A 20,215-nucleotide genomic window follows, 5' to 3' on the forward strand; every position below is an offset into this window, starting at 1 on the left:
GGTGTGTTGCTGATGTGGAGTGTCACCTCTTGGCTGGGGGCTGGCAGTCCTCTGACCTATATTATCAAGTGTCCTGCTGGCAGCATCTGCCGCTTTGCTTAACGATCAGCCGGCTAACTGGAAATGACGGGACAGTGTTTAGAGGAGAGCAGGTTTCTAAAGCACATCCTTGAACCTGGGAATCTGATGAATGCTGCTGGAAGGATTCATCCGCGGAATGTACGGGGCTCAAACAATGAATTGATTTTACAAAAAATACCTCTTATCAACAATATATTTAGTTATAAATTACTAGTTTAAGTCGTGGCTACAACTAACGATGATTTTGATTATCGATTAATCCGTTGATTACTTTCTCCCATTTTCCTTGATTGGTTTATAAAACACAAGAAAATTGTTAAAGTGCCACAAATGCAATCGTTAAAGTCCAAGTTGATGCATTTAAATTTCTTATTTAGTCCAATCGACAGTCCAAAAGTCAAAGATATTCAATTTACTGTTATAAAGGACTCAGAAAGCTTGTAAATAATAAAAGTCACAACCAGAGAATTATTGACACCTTTGATTAAAATGCATGCAACTTCGACGATTTACGTTCAAAACAATTGTAGATTAATTTTCTGTCAGTTTTGGAATGTTGATTGGGAAAAAAAAAAGTAATCACTTTAGCTTTGGGTTGTTTTTTTCACTGATTATACAACGATGAAAACAATCATTGGTTACAGCCATTTTGTCTTCTTCTCATTATTGGTAGGAATTATGTTTTTGTTTGTATATATTGCGGCGGCTCTAGGCTGGTGCAATGCTGTTGCTGTTTTCAGAAACTCCTTCAATGGAAAATGTGGCACATTTCTTTATTCTACACATTTGATTTGTGCCTTAACATTTCTCAATGAGTTATCTCGACGTATGCAAACCACAAGCCAGCGTGCAGCTTCCTGACTGAACACGCTGCCTCACATAGCCGCCCACACAGCCGGAGTAAAGTTGGCTGGCAAAGTAAAAAAAAAAAAGAAGAAGAAGAAAGCTAATGGATGTAGCCTGTTGCTGCTCCGCTCATAGACTGATTATGTTCTGGACTGTGTTGACAGCTGCTGAATTGCCCTCACCTGTTGTGTTTTGCTCTCAAGCCCAAACAAGTCCCCAAACAGGATCCGCTGACACTCACACGAGGCAACATGTCATTCAGCTGATTGATACAGAGAGGATGGCTGTGTGTTTTTATGGCTGGCTGTGGCTGTGCGTGTACGCTCCGCTGTTGCTATTGAATTACTTGAAGCATTGCCGTTCGCCTCATACATCACCGGCAGAACGTTTGCTGCATTATTTTTTTTGGTTTTGAATGGACCGGAGTGAAATATTTCACGGTTATGTTTCTCCGTCGTGCCGTCAGTAGATTGCATCAAACTAGATAATTCTTTAGAGATACGGTACAATGTGGTTTTGTCTGCAGGCTGAACGCTATTTACTGTTGCTCTACATTATTCAAATGGCCCGGCTTCTTTTTCTGAAGGCAGAAACAGCAGTCACTTTTTCTTTGCATGGAAAGCCGGTTACAACCACCCGCCACCACTTGACAGCTGAAGACAGCTCATTATAAGAAGACCGAAAACCCATGTTTGATGTTTCTACTTAGTGAGGGAGGCACAGCTATATCAAGCTATCCCTCGCAGGCTTTTTCCTTTATAAGGAAATGCTGTCTCCAACTGGTTGGGATTTGATATGCCTGTAGTTGCAGATGATGTGAGAACTGAATATGGGTAATTGTATAGACAGAGCACTCGGGGAGAATTTGAAACGCCAAAAAAAAAAAAAAGTCACATGTTAATGTGTTTGTTTTTAGAACATGGCGACAAAATAACCCGGGACGCTTTGAAGTAATCCATTAAAACACGGCGAAGTGCAGCTCGAAATGCCAAAAGAACAGCGAAACGTGACATTTTAAAGCCCCGCGCTGGAAGGATTTACTGCGGCGTTGTCCTTTTTATTAGCTCCTATAAGTTTAGCTTTTATTGCGTCCACCCTCTCAACATTCAGTCATACGGCATGTAAATATGTCAATATAGAGTAAATGAATGTTATTTTAATGTCAGTAATGTATAGACTCTTTGAGGGGGAAATGTGTACAGGCAGACAGATGCGTGGTAAATCAGAGATAACCAAGGTAAACATCAGAGACCCACTCTGAGTGTCTGCGTCTCTGTCTGCGCACATCTGTCCTCCAGATTTCCCCCTGTTTCTGTAATAGCCATCTTCCAGCACACTACACCACTCTGTCGGTAACAAGCACTTCAGCCATTAGCCCTTCAAATGGAAACACATTTCAGCATCTCTGCTTCCTTGCCTCTCCATTGGACTTGTAGTTCTTGTATGAGAGTTATTAGATGGGGTTGAATCAACCTCGGGAAAAAGAAAGAGAGAGAAAAAAAAAGAAGGTTGAAGCACATTATTGAGAGGAAATCTTATTAAGTGAGTCAACTGAACATTATAAACTATGTACGCGGAAACCACCGCAGTTATATTCAGCTTGCCTCGGTGTCAGCCGCGCACATCACTGCTGTAGATTTACGTTTATGGTGTGGTATTAGTACTATTGTGTCGGGGAGAGACCACCGGCTCACAGCTTGCTGCCGTTCAGTCCTTTCACTCTCACTGTAACAAATGACATTCCCTCCACTCGCCTGCACTCGGAAGGTGTAGCGACAGCTGCCGAGTGTGACTCGTGATTTCAAAGCATTACAGTCTCAACATGCGCGGTGAACATCGGGGGAGCGCCGACTTCCTAAATGCTAATCACAAAAAGTCTAAAAACATCGACGTCCCCATTGACATTGATTTAACTGCTGGCATCAATTCAATCTAGCAATCATGCACATCATCCATATTCATGGTGCCGTAATTTACTTACATTAATGCGCATCCACAGCCATAATGCTCCTTGACTCCCATATCAATGTAGTTGATAAATAGGGACGTCCTGTTGTTTCTGCTCGCTTCTGATTCTGATTAAGTTCAGCTTATACTTCCAGACAATATTTACCAGTGGTGGAATGTCATTTATTCAAGTAATGTACTGAGGTATACGTTTGAAGTGCATGAACTTTATTTGAGCTTCTTCTGTTGTTCTTTTGTTTACATATATAATAACTTTGCTGTTTAAGGTTTGACAGAAAGAATTGTATGATACATGATATTCAGTGCCATACTATCTAACCAGTATATATACACAGTTAAGTATCTGTGAACTACAACATTTAAATGTATGATTTAATGATAAAATATGAACTTTGAATGAATTGAATGAATGTATTTGAAGCACATTTTGCCAATATCACTTCTGTACTTTCACTCAGGTGACCTTTTGAGTTCGGGACATTAACTCACAAGGGGATTGTTTTTAGACTATGGTATTTCTACTTTTAGTTAAGTAAAGGCTCTGCATCCATCTTCCTTCACTGTTATATACTGTGTGGAAGTATGGAGAAACGCACATAAAAGAAATCAAAGTTTTGTACTTCAAAAGAGAGCTATAATTGTAAACAAAACTAGTCATTACGAGCCACCTAAACCACTGTTTATTCAATTCAAGTCTCTAAAATTTCAGAGACTTGGTCGATTTTAAAACAGCACGAATCAAGAGAAGTCAAAAGGAATTAGTCTAGTAAGTATCCAAAAGTTGTTTGGATTTGAGAGAAAGAATCAAGGCCAATTTTATTTTAAGAGCGATAAAGATTTCAAATACAAGATTTCACTCATGTTTTTTGAAATAATGATCCGTGACGGACACAATCTGAGTTGTACCATTGTGGCATCAGTAACTCATCCGTGACAGTTTGTATTCACGTGACTCCCTTTATTTGCTTCTGACGGTTCTTTGTGAACTCTGCCCCGCTTCCTTTGCAGCACGAGGTAATTGCAGTTTCTGAGAAGGTGATTGTGCGGCTGGAGGACTTGGTGAAGTGGACGGTACCAGACTTCTCAGGATGGACCCACTGTCTGAAGGCCGAGCCTCTCAAACCATCGGTGCTCCGGGAGCTGGGGAACAATGGGAGGCGGGAGGCCCTCCACCGCTACCGGGAGAGCACCCTGACCAGCGGACTCAACTTCAAGGATGTCCAGCGGGAGAGGGCACAGCTAGGTGAGCGCCGGCAAAAAAAGAACTCATTTTCTCTTTTCTTTTTTCGAGGTTATTTTTAAAGCACTTCTTCATTCCGAAAGGTTACTGCAGTGTTTCCAATTTCTCTGGGCTGCTGTGTTGAATGTTTATGTGTTTGTATCCTGTCTCCGCCATAAATCAGCTTATGTTTATTGTCCTTTGGTTGGTTTAACAAGTGTTGTCTTGACTGGAGAAATTCGTCGGTACGTACTTGGAATTACTCCCAATATAATGAGCTGAGAATCTCGCTAATAGAGGCAGGATATGGGTAATGACAGCGTGTTTGCCAACGCATTACCACCATACAGTACAACAGCTCTGTTCCAAGTGCGACGACAACAAAGGCAGCATTGCAGAAATCACATAATTCGGCCGGTAATGTCTTTAAATGATTGAGTCGCATCAAAGGGCACCTTCTTATCCATCAGTTCAGATCCCTCCGGTGCCTTAAGGATCATTGCAGTTTGTGTCTGAATGCTTGTCTGGCGTGTTCATCGGGTACATACGGTGCCATTAAAGTGTCGGTGATTGTTTGATTCAGCGTTACCTATGAATCAGGCCCAACATAAAGCTGAATGTCTCTGCAGATGACTCATCCGATGCAAATGGGAAACTCCAGCATTTGAGCCTAATAATCAGAAAGAACATAATGTTCCCTTTGAAGCTGTTTCCCAGTTATTTGCCTCTCTCTCTCTCTCTCTCTCTCTCTCTCTCTCTCTCTCTCTCTCTCTCTCTCTCTCTCTCTCTCTCTCTCGCATGGCTGTGATGTAATGCCTAATGCTGATTATAATGGTATAATGTAGCTGAGCAAACATGCTAAAAATACTCATCACGCCTCGTCAGGTTCTAAGTATGTATCCTGGAGATTTAAGCCAGAAATGTAGCTTTTGTAATCCTCGATGAATTCATTTTTAATAATCATTTCAGGCGAAAGCCTTTGTGGAAGTGAAACTGCTATAGGCTTCAAAACACGGGCCATGTTTCTGCAGAAAAGGGCAATTTATTGATGAGCCTTGTGCGGTTTTCTGCCCAGCGACGTCCAAGAGGAGTTGCGGCGTGTTTCTGTGTAATGCTGTAATGCCCTTGATTCCTCGATATTGCTTGAATCTCATACGCAAAAAGGACAAGAGGATCAATAATGGATGCTTTGTTGTTATTCCAGCAATCAATATAGTTTGATTGTGTCTCTGTGTGTGTGTGTGTGTGTGTGTGTGTGTGTGCGATTGCTTGCTTTCACAAATAGATGTGTCAGCCTGCTTCTTAAATGATATTATGTTCCATATCAAGGCTTTCTATAAATGTGCTGTATCGTCCAGATTTTATAGATTTATCTGTTGTCAGTGTAATAACCTGACGATGACACTATTGTTACTGAACGGTTGTGCGTGTTTGTGTGTGTGTGTGTGTGTGCCTGTGTTGCTAATGAGCAGCGCTGCCGTTAATGACTCCATCAGGCTGTTTCTAAATGCACTTGTCACTCCGATGGGACACTCCGCCAGAGAATCTGCCCACTCAGCAGAACGGGCTCAGACTCTGGCAGGGCACCAGAGACCCACACACACACACACACACACACATGCTGCACACCGACAATCAGTGGTGTGCACTCACTTATCCATTTGTTTGTTTGTTCACCACGTCTTTGGCGTGTGTCAGTTGTTGACAGTCGAACAATATGAGCGGGGCCGAGAGTTTGGGAAAGAGTGTGAGAGATCACTTATTCTTCAAATGCAAATGCACTTTACTCCGAGCAACGGTTTGCATAGAAATATGAAATATGCCACTGCAATGCTGCTGACTCCCGGAATGAAATATTCATGCCACAGCAGCAGCAGATCAGATATAAAAGTACACTTAAAGCATCCTGGAGCTGGATGTCTTTAATTCCATGTAATACTGGCTCATTGACTAAACTGACATTTTTATGATACAGCTATTTGCTCTTTTTTGTATTGTATTTATAAACAGAATAGCCCGGAGTGGCTGCTCCCTGTTTTTACTGAATGATATATTTGCTGATTGTTATTCTCAGGCTGATCTGTAACTATGTCAGAGGAATTGGATTGTTCCCCATAACAGGATACTGCAGCAATACCACAAGCTGCACAGAAAACCATTGTGAGCTAAAGAGCAATAAAGTGTGCCATTGTTATCGAGGGAAACTGTTCTTTTTTTTTTTTTGTTCCAAGTGCGTATCTTAACTTTTCCTGGCGTGCTGCCATTGTGAATTTAGTGCACTGTTATGCATTTGTGTCTCATAGGCATTACATGAAAAATATTACTAGAGAAAAATGTGTCTGGAATAGCAGAGTGGCAATTGTATTGTGCATGCATGCTGGGAGTATTATGGTTTGGTAAGTGAACAAAGCTCCATTCTGTCCTCAGAAATGCTTTAAGAGGGAAAGCAAAGATGGTCGCACAAAATAATTAATTAGAGAAACAAGTGACCTTTCCTTCTGTCCTGCAGCATTGACAGCTGTGACTCTAAAACCTGTGAGGCAGAGAGATGATTGGTATCATAATTCAAATTCCAACATTTTCAAGGCTTCGAAACGGTGTCTTAAACATTCGGCTGATCAGGAAAAAGAAGGCCTTGAGAGTGATGCAACCTTCTCATAGACCTTTCAAAATGAAATTAATTATAATAATTATTATTTTATCAAAGAAAGAAAGCGTCGGTTCTTAGCTTGAAGTACAGAAGAAAAGTGAGATCCCTCAAATATCTGTATAGCAAATACGATGATATCCTGCTGCTGATTAGCTTAGCTTAGCATTGTACAAACAGGGAAATAACTAGCTTGACTCTGTCCTGCTATCAAATCTTTAGATCACAAATTAACATGTTGCATCCTGTTTGTTTAAACCCCATAAAAATGCGGCGGACTGTTTCTTGGCTGCGTTCAGTCACTTCTTCCTCTTGTTGTCACTGTATTGTTGTCACAGAGCCAGGCTAACTGGTTCCCCCTGTTTCCAGGCTTTGTGCTAAGCTAAGCCAATCGACTGCTGCTAGCTGTAGCCTCACATTTACCATGGAAACATGAGCATGGTATTATTATTAAACTCTGCAAAATAGCGAAGATATATATTGTTTTTCAAGGAACCCCAGTAGCGGAACACATTACAGTCTTCCTGTGACTTGCATAAAACACAGAGCACATTAATCACATTAAACGTCCTGCAGTTTGGTACCTCAAGGACAGTTATAATATCTGCGAGTGCATGAAGAGTGATGTCTTGTATTTTTCACTCGTTACATAATCTGTAATGTGATTCACTTAATCAGGTAATGCAAACTGTCCACTCAGTTTATCTCATATTGGAGTGAGCATTAGAGCTTCTTTTTTTACTGTTACTGTTCAATCCACCAGGGATGGCTTGCCAGGGAAGTTTACATTCTGCCCCTCTATCTCTCCCCAGAGAACTGGCCTGATTCTTCTTTTTCTCTTTTTTTTTTTTCCACCGCTGCCTGCTGAAATTGGTTTCTTGGTCGTATACTACGAAGCCGAGCGTCGGAGAGCTGTATCTGCTGATACAGTTTGTTGGCTTCAGCTGGGAGAAACAGAGCTGTAGAGGGAAAATAATAAAAAGAAAGGGGGAAAAAAATAAACACAAAAGATTGCTTTTGTTCACAAAATAGCTCAATAGGTTTTCTGTCTTGTCTTTTCTACAATTCAAGCCTTCAGCGCAGGAGCCAGTGAGCAGATTGTTGAGTTGAGATGATGTGGAGGATTATACAAGGTCAGAACTTGTGACTCCTGCATTCAGAGAACATAGATGGTGTGCACGACTCCTGTCCCCGCCAACAGTATCATCAGTAGCTGGTTTCATCCCTCAGCTCTGTGAGGATCAGGGCTATCTGAGAAAACATCCCGTGTATTCGTGCAGGCGGAACAAATATACTGTGTATTACAAAAACAGTCACCCCTCCCCCTGACTTCGAATATTGTTTTTTTTTTGTGCTGCCTTTTGAAAATGAAAGTAATTGACACAAGGCAAAAAAATAACATTATCTGGCTTGTTCTTATCTCTGAGAAATATTTGAGATAGATGCTTCCTGCAATGCTGCATGTTCAAACTTTTGTACTGTTTGACCCAAATAATTTATACAGAGAGTCGCATTAAAGTCAAGGACGCGTGATGGATTAGGTAGCCAGGAAAAAATGTGATCATTTTCATGAAATATTCAGTTAGCGATGGTAATGAAGGTCAGTTGTTATTATTCAAGGAAATACATGTTATTCATGCATCTCTTTTTCCTCTATGAAAATGGTGTGCTCTGATAGATGAGTTCCATTCAAAACCTCCTTCAACGTCCAAATCCATCATGTCAGAATCCAAAATGCACTCGAGTTGTATAAAAATAATGATATAACGGCATTTCCCTTCCATAAGCCACAATAACTGACATTTGGTACTCTGGATGTTGTGTATATTTTAAGTCAAGTACATTTATTTTCCAGAGCAACATATGTTTATTTTATTTATTAAGTACAAATGCAAGTGGCCAACCATCTCTACCAACTATTAATTATTTACTACATATTAAATATATATAGAGTAGGTTGCTGTGCAGTATCGTTTACATACTATTTTTGCATTTATATAAGAAATCAATTCAATTCCTCAGGTTATAATGCCAGAAACTGAATCAGATGTCTAATGTCTAATGTTTTCTTTGTGCAACGTGGGCAATTCCTTTTTATATCTTATTACTTTAATTCTGACACTCGGCACAGAATCACAGTGATGTCTGGATCGAGACACGCTAGTGCGTTTCTTTATGTGATCGGAGCTACACGTGGTAGGCCAGCGAGGCGATACTGCTGCATTTCAAGATTCTTTACAGCCTCGCCCGCTCAGGGATGGAAGCACTGTATCTCCCTCTGATGCAACATCTGATCTGTATGCCAGGCCTGGCACATATACCCGAGTTGATATCCCGGCAATATTTCAGTCGGAACATTTCAATTTGATGTAGAGGGTAGATTCTGTCCCTTTTCAGAGACCGTTCAGAGCATCACTGAATGTTTATGCGGGCAGGAACCGGTGATAAGGAAACAGACAGATGCTGCCTTCTCATGGTTGATTTGTCTCGGTGACAATACAGAACAATATTTGGGACTTTGAGTCCCTATCACACGCAAAAATGTTTTATGTTTCGGCTGCAACGTGGGAAGGAGCAAAGCGGTTTTTCTCGGAAAAGATAAAGAGAGAGTGTCGTGGCGGTACAAGAGCAATGGTATGTTGTGACTCCGACAGAGAGGGAATGCTTTTGTAAGACACGCCGCACTGTACTCCTCCATTCAGAATATGTGGCAGATTGTATCATTTGCACTTGTTTGCTTTCCGCCCCTCAAACATATTTGCTTCCCCTTCTGCTATTTCCCCCGCAGAATTAATTCTACAAACTGTCCAAAATCCTTTTTTGAAGTAATTTAATGGAGTGTTTGTATCGATTATGTGCCCCCCCCCCCCCCCCCCCCCCCACTTTCTCTCCTTCCTTGGTGTTTTTTTTTCTTTTTTTTTTCTCTTTTTCTTTTTTAGTGGTGCAGGGAGGGTTTATGGCAGTATCTTCTTCATTATGCTCAGACCTGTAGGAGAGAGAATCACAAGCTGTTTTTCCTCGCTGATGTGCTCATATCATTAATTCACTTCTGACTGGCCGGAAGCCAGAGAATTCTAAATCTGTAAGCAGTAAATTGTGTGCCGGGGTGGAAAAATCTATTAGATGTTTGAGCATGCCTCGAATTTGAATGGGTGAACGAGAGAGAAAGACACACTGTGAAAGAGGGAGAGAGAGAGAGAGAGGGAGAGCTGTATCCTGTTATGGCTCGTGCAGTAATCAAATTCAGCTTATTCAGATAGCTATATTCATTAATAATTGGTGTTTTATTTCTGGAATGTCACATAATGTGTTTTCTTTTTCTCCTATTTGAAGGAGGGAGGGGGCTCAAGGCTGGTGTGGATGGTTAAACAATGAGAATGGCCTCAGAGGAAATGAAGAGCTCTGTCTCTCTTCTCTCCATTAGTCGGGTCTGGAACAACAGAGACGCTTTTGATGTGACCTCTGCCAGGCATCTTAAACAGAGAGAAAGTGTGTGGGGTTCTTTCCTAACGCCCTAGCTCATCTGCTCCTAAGATAGAGAGATTTATTTTAGATATAAATATGTTTGATGATTATTATATTATGAAAAACCATTAAAAAAACGCATGAATCAGGAGGGTTTTTATCTCAGATTGTGTGTTCCTTTTCTTAAACAGATTGCCTGATGGTTCCAGTTACTCTGACTCACTCAGGTGTTACCCAACCAGCAGCATAGCAGGAGAGATTTCTATATTCGTCTTTGTCAAAATGATGCTCATTTGAAGTATAACGGCAACATTAATAACACATGGTACACGTCTCCCTGATATGTTATGTTGACATTTTGCTTCAGATATGGATGATTCTGTGCTGCTCGCTAGGCCTTCCAGACATCACAGATTGTGCAATTAATAACTGCATATTTTATGAGAATGCCAGTCCATCTGCTTTATGAATGCATGTAAAACTGTCCTGTCCTGTTAAAAGGTCTTGCAGTTTAAATCAACGATTAAAAACGCCAATACAAAAGGACATGGAATATTGAAATGAATATGAGAAGTGGTGGAATGGAACTCATTTACTCCCGTGTCTGTACTCAAGTACCGATTTGAGGTACTTTACTCGAGTACCTTATGCTACATCACACTTCTACTGCATTACTTTTATTTGCCAGTTTCAGTCTCTCGTTACATCACAGATTAAGATTTTATGTACGCATATGTGATTAAAATTCAGATTTTTTACAGATTCAATGACCCAATGGTGCATAAAATAGTTGGAATTAGCTCCACTTCAAACTACAAAAGTATATTACTACTTATACCCAAATGCATCAGTAATCATAATCCATTAATATATGAGTATACTCAGGGGGACAACTTTGAGGACTGAGGAGGACTATGAGTACGTTTAATTGTGATACTTGTTGTACATTTAGCTAATAATACACTGAAGTGACACTTAAATAAACTTACTAAAATAAAGGATCTGAATGCTTCTTTCACCACCTAACGTGAACAGCATGGGCTTTCTGAAAAACATGAACATGATTCAGATGATTGCCTTATTATCGTGGGCGAGTGCATCTACAGAGTGGAGATACATATCATTTGATGCTGAACAACAAACAGAAAAGACATATGCAGGGTCTCGGGGTGATTCTCGATTGTTGTTTCTCTCCGTGCAGTTGTTTCATACCATTCTTTCCAATTTAATGTGATTGCAAAAGATCCATTTCTATCCCATAGAACTTGAATCGTGGTGACTTTGTAAGACTTCCACAGCATGTGTGTGTGTGTGTGTGTGTGTGTGTGTGTGTGTGTGTGTGTGTGAGTGAGTGAGTGTGGAGCAATGCTCTCTCACATTAAATACCCACTTAATTCTACCTCAGCATAAACTGCTTTTCGGTCAGTACTGTGCCGAGGTAACACAAAGCTCATGCCGCTGATTGCAGATCAGCTTTCTCTCCACTCCTCTGTCAAAATGTGTGAGGTGGCAGTGAAGCAAAGAGGGTCACATGGCCAGCTGCAGGATAGCACACAGGACAGGAGATAGACTTCCAGCCTGGTATAACATCGTGCTCATTTCACAGCACAGAGGTAATGCATTTTTCCCACATTGAAAGGTAATTGCAATGGGGGCTTTGATAGATTCCAGACCTTTTGCTTTGAGAAGTGTGTGTGTGTGTGTGTGTGTGTGTGTGTGTGTGTGTGTGTGTGTGTGTGTGTGTGTGTGTGTGTGTGTGTGTGTGTGTGCTCACACATACTTGCTTGGGTACATAAGTGCTTTTAATGCTTTCATTGAGCCAAAGAAATACAAATGATGTAATTTGTGTTTATAAAATATCTCTGTGCAAATGGTGTAATACATTTTGATTTCTTTGATTTATTGACTGCCAGAGGAGTTGGAAAGAGCTCCTTGGCTGCAAACAATAGCTCATTGATGCCTCCCTGTCCTCTTTCTCAACCTGTCAATCCATTTCCTTGTTATGTACTGGCCCGAGGAGCACTTGGCAAAATGAGAGGCATTCAGCCAGTCTTGTCCCCCCCCCCCCCCCCCCCCCTTTATTTTCCTCTCAGCCATAACTCAGGGGAAGCTGTTTCATCGGATGTGTCGGAGGATAATATCTACAGTTAAACAACAGCAGAGTCGCAGAATCACTCCACGCTCAAATGTAGTGGGCGCAACCTTTACAAATCTTACAAACAATTATTAAATGTGAGAAAGAGCAGCTGAGGAAATGGAGGTAAAGCTAGATGAATAATTAACCTGAGTATTTGGCTTCAGTGTGGAGCAAATGTTCATTTATTGCCTCAGCACCATGACTGGCAGGATTTAGACAACAGATGCCAAATCATTTTTATAATTCTTGTAGTCGTTGTCATTCCATGTCTCCTCTCTCTGTGTTATTATACTGTGTGCACAATTCCAACAAAATATATCCCATTTTATCATCAATATGAGTCATTTTTGGACTCATATTGGATGTTTTTCATTGAGAGGGAGAAAAGAAATCCACAGTTCTATTACAGAGAGAAATAAAAAGTATCGAGTGACTAGTGAACATAAAGTTGTTATCTGAGTGAGTAGATATTCTCCATTGAAGTTTGTTTTTTCATCTTTCCTGTGAGATGTGAGACAAGCGACTACAAACACTGTATGTGCTGCATTACAGCGATTACAGCTCTGTTGGTTAAGCGGAGGTTTGCCACATCAGACGTCCTGTTCTGTAATCTGGAATGAATACATTTTAAAGCAGTCGCAGTTTATCAGAAATTACCTGCTTGTTTAGCCCGATACCGTGTGTGACACATGAATAACACACTAGTCTTGTGAAAACAGTTTGTGCAGCGGCGAGCTAGGGAACTTCAAACAGAGATCATTAGGGGTTGCGGAGAGAAAACAATTGTTAGCGGTTGTTTTTTTTTTTTTTTTGTGTGGTTCCGTTCAAACATGTAATCACATCTAAGTGTGCAGAGAAAATCCTACAGTTTGCATTTCTGGGATTTTGCTTTTGTGTCTCCGACACGCTTTGTATCAATGACGGCACTTAAACAAGAGATCTGAACAGATGGCGCTGGTTTTTAATGACATATTGCTATCTGTAAAGTCTCTCTCCGAGCCACAGACTAAAGCGTCTCCCCCTTGGGGGGAGTGCACCGCTCTACTTGTTATCATTCGCCGCTAATGTCACTCTTTTCTTTTGTCACTTTGTCAAGTCCTCCAAAAGCCAAATAAATGCAATGTAAATGGAGTATTGTGCTGGATGTAATTATTGAAAAGGGTTCCAGTTGGCTTCCCTCTACAGGCTGTTTATTTAAGCCTTCCTGCTTCGTACAGATCTAATGATAGAAAGAGAGAGAGAGAGGGAGAAAGAGAGCTTCTTATATAATGACAGGAATCCACAATGGAGCCATGCTGAATGACAACCCCCCCCCCCCCAAACATCTCCAACAAATATCTCCCTGCTCTTTCTCATTATAGTTTTACCATTGGGAAACGTCTGTCTCAAATAGCCTCTAGTTTTATTCCCCCCTCCCCCCGCGCTCCTTTTGTGCTTCATTCTTTTACTGAAAACATATTAAATCATGTTTCCTTTTACACAGTGTACACCCTGAGAAATACGCCTAAGTTGATAATGAGGAGGCCCTGCTTTGAGGAAATACACACAGCAACTTTGATCTAGAATGGCATGTAATTCCTTGCCTGACCCAATTCCCAATCTCTTGATAAGATGTTTTTTTTCTTCTTCTTCTTCTCTCCTTTTCCCCTCCTTTGCTCCAACCTTCTCGCAGAACTCACTCAAATGGGAACTCGCTGTCCCATTAAAGATACATCCAAAGCCAAACATGTCATCCGTTTCATTCTGCAGGAGGAGAGGATGTGTGCGGTTGGAAATGCTGTGTGCCGAGGAAACTTTCCAAAATGTCCCTCTTCCTTTCTGCCGGTGACAACCTCCGAGATCTCTGATCACAGCTGCGCAATCGAGTTTGTGTCGTAGAGAGCCGCGTGACAAATGAGAGTGGTCGTCATAGTGGATAGAGTATCATCACCTGGGTGTAAAAGCTTTTAAGCTCGCCCGAGGCGGGGGGAAAAGAGATATGGAGAGGGGTTTCACTTGTTTGTGTAGTTGGAAAGGCAGCTGTATTGCTGCAACCAAAGGCAGTTGATTAAATTTGCTCCCTGTGGTATTTGCACATTTCAGGTTCTTGCAGAGCAGCTTGTTTCTACTCTAAGAATTGACTGCGCCATAAGTGGATTGACCCCCAAAACCCAGCAGTAGTCTTTCATTAGTCAGGATGCAGCCGGGGAGCAGACAGCCAACAGTATTTAGGGCCGATCCATCACTACACAAACAGGGGATCAACATGGCACAAACTCGTCTTCCTCATCTTAAAAGACAATGTGGCATCTGAGCTCGTCGTAATCACGGTTTCAACTTCCGCGCCTCGCGACTCGGGTAATTCTGAGGGGCCAACGACGTGCGTCTAATTTCATCTCCAGCACGAAAGTAGTATTTTTTTTTTTTTGTGTGTGATAGCCCATTCGTTACGAGGCCCCCGTTGTTTTTTGATAGTCCAAAGAACCAATTTGGGTTTTTGACAAGGAGGCCCTCTGAATAATTCCTTCATGTATTACAGGACCTATTAAATGCAAACTTTTCAATCTGGCAATCAATAAGGCAGGCAGCTTTCCCTGGCCCCGCGCCAGACACATTAGGGCTGCGAGCGATGGTTGCTAGGGAGCTGAGCCTGCTCAGGGGAAAGAATGTTTAATGTAATAGAATCACATAAATCAACTGGAGGAAAGTGCTTGTGTTGTTTCTTCTCTTCTTCTCTGTTCTCCTCTCTGTGTTTCACTGAAAACATTTAATATGGGTGTGTGTTTTTGAAAATGTGGTACAGCCCCCCCCCCAACCGCAAGAACATCTGGGATGAAATTAAGCTGAGGGAAGTTTAATTTTTCTCTGTTTGTGTGCACACAGTTCTTATTAGTGTGAGTGTGTGTGTGTGTGTGTGTGTGTGTGTGCACGCTTGTTTTGTACCTTTTAGCTATGTGTCCTCAAGCCCTGTGCCGCACACTTGAATAAATTGAGGTGAAAATTATATAAATGTTCCTTGTTTTTTTGTTTTGTTTTTTTGTTTGTCACAGGCCACCGCCCCACCCTGCTGAAATGAATGGGGCACTTTAGTGCTTTACTATAATTAAGAACAGGAGCCAGCATGCATGGAAGGGTTCTCCTTCTATGTATCACTCTCCCTGAGTGTTGCTCTCCCTCTCTCTGCCCTCTGTACAGTTTCAGTAAAACATTTCCTCTGGGAGTTAGTGCCCTTTTGTGGGAATATGATTATCTTAGAAGAATTAGCGCACAGACATGGCCTGAGAATGTAACCGCCAGATCTCTCTTAAAGTCGTACTCCACCTCATTGTATCTGATGACTAATATCAGATACAAGAAGTTAGTCCAGTAGATGTGATCGGCTGATACGATTGATTTACCTCCATTTCACCCCTTCCTATTGATGTATTTCTATTTATTGCTTTACAGAGTTGTGTGTTCAAATTTAAATATGCTGATGAAAGTGTGAGTGTTTGGAACATACTGATTATACAAATGGCTAAAGTGAATTTTGCTGCTGAGAAGTTTTTTTTTATGGAGAGTTGATTCAATTTCCTCACTGAGATCTTATCATTGGTATTTTTCTGGCCGCCTGGCGAATGTAATTTCAATACGCACTCTGTTTTTGGTCTCATCCAAATCCTAAGCGACAAATCTCTCATCAGCTCGTTGCTAACTGTTTCCGTCTGCCATTTCATGCCCAGCAGGCTGTGTACACTGTGTTTTTAGGGCTTTATTTGCTGAAAAACGACACTGATGAAAGCCAAGAGAGTCAACTAAAACGGGGAAGTTGTGGACTATATAACCAAAACTGTAAACTGAGAGATGCTGAAACCCTCCAAAGAGCCAATGGCCAATGTGCGGTCGGTTGATAATCCATTAAATCCAGTATTAATATACAGTAAAACCATTGATTATGAAGCTAGATAATCAATTTGATCGATTGCATACACTCTCACAATATATATATATATATATATATATATATATATATATATATATATATATATATATATTGTGAGAGTTTGTATGTGAGAGCACATCTTGCATCTGATTTGAGGAGCGAGGAGAGAGGCGAGACGGTGTCTGTGACTGATGTGATATTGATGATGGACGACCACTGAGTCACTTCAAACGCAGTATACTGTTAGATGCGGAACCATTAAATACATCAGAAATATTACTCCAATTTCGCTCCCTTTGTGCAAAAGAAATAAAAAATAAAAATTGAGCTGAGGGTTAGTGGCACGCTGTAATCGCTCCGCTTTTGTTTTACTCCCATACAGCGATTTATTGACGCCGCATCCTCCGCGTGATTAATGGGATTCTGTTTACAGCTTGCAATTAGCGAAATGTTCTAGCACATTTTGTTTTTATCCCAGATAGAGTAGTCATTCACAGATTGAACAAGCGATGAATCATGCAAATTCAATGAATTTATTTAATTGTTTAATTTAATTCCCTCGTAGAAAACACAAGTTTTGCCCCCCCCCACCCCCCCCGGGCATCATTTCCACTGGGTGTCACTGACAGATGCTGTTCCCCTCTTTATTTGGTCAGGTTTCAATAACATGAAACCAATAGCCAGATCGGGTGCCTGCTGCTGCTTATGTGGACCCCTCGCAGTGTCACGTCCCCTCGTTGACGAGAAAGAGAGAGAGAGAAGGCGGATGAATCAGAGATGTGTTATATATTATGAGAAGAGGCTTAATGGAAACAGGGCAACCTCAGAGATCAATACAGAGCAGAGAGCCTGCAGGACGGAGCGAGAATACCAAACAAGAACCTCCTCTCATCGTTTCCCTCTTCTTTTTTTTTCATCCTCTTGTGTCCCCCTTTTTCTCTCCAATAGAGTATTACTTTATCCCTATTTTTTTTAAAGCATTTAAACTTCCTTTGGTGTGTGTGTTTTTTTTTAAAAACCCATCAAATATGAAAGTGACGTTATTGGCTCTGGGTAACATGCCTTGCCATTTCTCGCCAACCCCACAAAAGCTGCGGGGGGATCCAGTAAATTCCTTGGCTGAGCAGATAATGTGGAAATGTTGACAACAGCAAATTTGAGCCGAGTGAGTGATTTAAGAACTACAGCGGGTGACAGCGAGCATGAGAGTAATGGTTTTCAGCTTCTTTTTTTTTTTCTCCTGCTCGTCCATGACAAGAGAAATGAGCATACTTGCCTGAAAGATCTTGTCAGAGCTTGTGGGCAGTTTGAATATTTTTGAAGCTCGGTTGAATGTAAATGACACAGTTTACATGAGTCACATTTGGGTTTTAATTAGCCATCGCGGATCTGCTTTTTACTGTCAGCAGCCCTCATATTACCACTACTTTCAGTCCTGACTTGCATGCCACTGCAGACATTCTCCAATAAGAGAGGATCTCAGAGATGCGGCAGTGGATCGCCATTTTTTTATTGTTCTAGTTTCGCAATGATATCAACAATGTTTCAGCTAACATTGGAAAATCTGTTCATCCATCGGAGCAGCTGTTCAACCACAACTAATGAGTTTCATGTCGTATGCACATTTTTTGAGATTTTGATTATGATGAGCAATTTGTCTTGCTTATTAGAGAAGAGAAACAGATTTTGTTTTTTCCTTTGAAGTAATTGCACAAAATATCCTTTTAATCCTTCCTGGTATGATGTAGTGTCAGATCTTCTGCATTATAGTCTCCCCTCTCCCTAGTTCACTAAGTGTTTTTCCTCAACGGGAGAGCTGGCTCGCTGCAATATTTCCCCGACAAATATCAAATCCATCCTGTGCTGTTAAATATAATTTTGTCAATTTTATGACCCAGATATTGCGCACATATATTACTGCACGTTACTTTTACTATGTCGGAGTGGATTGAGATCTGTATTTTCCTGTGCAGAGTGTCTCATGACAGCAGCTGGAGCTAATGACTTTACCAGGCTGCTGCGGACTGCAGTCGTGTCGCTTACGGTGTAGCAGTGTGATATTTGTGTTTGAAAAGGACTACATTGTTACTTTTGCACGTTTCATCACGTTAATTAACTGCGAATCCCCCTGGACATGACATCTACACCAACACATTTTTAGACATTTTCTCCTCATTATTGTTTCTTTCAGGGCTCTTCTGTTGACTCGTTTTAGGATTAATTGAGCAATGGTTTCATTAACTCTATGAAATCTCTCAAAATGGTGTAAATTCACCTCACGATTCCGACTTGTCAGTTTGCCTGGCAAAATTGTAGAGATATTCAACCGAGGCTATTCAATTACAAGAAAAGCAGCAAATCCTCGCAGCATGAAACAGGTGTTAGTAAGTGGATATTTTGCTCAATAACTCACTCACAACCAAAAAAGTCTCTCACTTGATTTGTTGTTTCAGCATTTTCATGCCAACGCAGCATGAAAATCGACTTGCAAAGACAAGCAACCTGCATTTTTTTTAAATATGCTTTTGCGAGTGATTTGTCTTATTTGAAATGCGGTGAGGTTTTCAAGGGAAATTCAGAGTCCAAGATCCAAGAAAGAGGAGTCGGCTGCTGAAAGCATCTAATTCATGAGTCAGACAGGAAGCAGACACAGATGTTGCAAAAAAAAAAAAAGGGCTGATTTTATTTCATCATGTTTTGCCTGAAAAAAGTTTGGCTGACGGCTCTTAATTTTACTTGTTTCCCCAAATGTATCAAAGAAGAAAAATACTATTAATTCTCTGTGATGTATTAATACATGTATTATTAGCAACTTTTAAGTATGTTGTTAATAGAAAACAATGGCTGCCTGGAAGCCAGTAAATCGATATAATCTAGTAGTATGGTCTTTGACTTTGTTTCTGCTGTACAGTTGTTTTTAATGTGTAAAAACAAAAGCTCTGCACTGGAGCTGCTCATTTTGTTCTCTCTTAGTGCTTTGCTCTCCATCTCTGCTTGTAAAGTGTTTGATTAAAAGAGGTGCTGGGAGAATAATATTACCTGAGTGACAGATGTTTGTTTGCTTTTGTCTTCAGAAAAACAACATATTTCTTTGAGTTCCATTTCAGTTGTATGGCAACTAGTCTAATCCCCTGGGCCATGATTCATAACAAAAGCACAACAAAGCCACATAAGTAACATATTGTATTGATTAAATGCAATTTCTTCAATGCCAAATTTAGTCAAAAGCATTAGTATGTTTCTATGAAGAAAGAAAGAAAGAAAGAAAGAAAGAAAGAAAGAAAGAAAGAAAGAAAGAAAGAAAGAAAGAAAGAAAGAAAGAAAGAAAGTGTTACCTGTATGTAACTTATAAGGTATTCCAGGCTTCACATGAGTTTAACAGGCTGTCCATTTAATATAATAGTTTCCTGACATAAGGGGTTGGATGATGGTAGAAACATATATTTTAATCATCGGCCATGCACAAGCACTTCAATAATCTCTAGACTCTTGCTTTAGTCATGTAATGTGTCTGTTAATGTAAAAAAAGTCATTCCTGCTTGCATTTCAATTTGCATATTACAAAACTGGTTCAGTCATGCTTTTTTAATCTCTGGAATGTAAGTAAGATCAGCGGCATATCCCGTCATCTCAAGACTCAGCCAAACTCGTTCATGCCTTTGTCATATTCTGGTTACATTATTGTAATGCACTTTTTTCTATTTAACTCAGTCACCCTTGAAGTGTGTACGGCTTGAACAAAGTTCTGCTGTCAGACTCCTGAATAAGACTCGACGTATGCTAACGTTCCTCCTGTTTCTTTCAACTAACCGTCAGCACATTTACATACGTAGAACTGATTTTAAAAGTAATTTGCTGTAAGGCTTCGCCTGGTAGAGCTCCTACAGTATTTTACTGTCGTCTCAGAGCAGCTCATTGTAGATCCACTAACAGTAACAATAGTAAAAGTTC

The 20,215-nt window shown here is 40.7% G+C and overlaps 1 protein-coding gene across 1 annotated transcript in view; it reads left to right on the forward strand.

The window, feature by feature from the left end:
• Positions 1-20,215, forward strand: part of arid5b (AT-rich interaction domain 5B) — a 71,809-nt gene that overhangs the window by 6,720 nt on the left and 44,874 nt on the right. The window contains exon 3 of the mRNA XM_084021986.1: positions 3,904-4,138. Within this exon, the coding sequence (XP_083878112.1) occupies positions 3,904-4,138 (235 nt within the window). The remainder of the gene's footprint in view (positions 1-3,903; positions 4,139-20,215) is intronic.

Source organism: Eutrigla gurnardus (genome assembly GCF_963514095.1).
Source record: "Eutrigla gurnardus genome assembly, chromosome: 11".
Taxonomy (NCBI): Eukaryota; Metazoa; Chordata; class Actinopteri; order Perciformes; family Triglidae; genus Eutrigla; species Eutrigla gurnardus.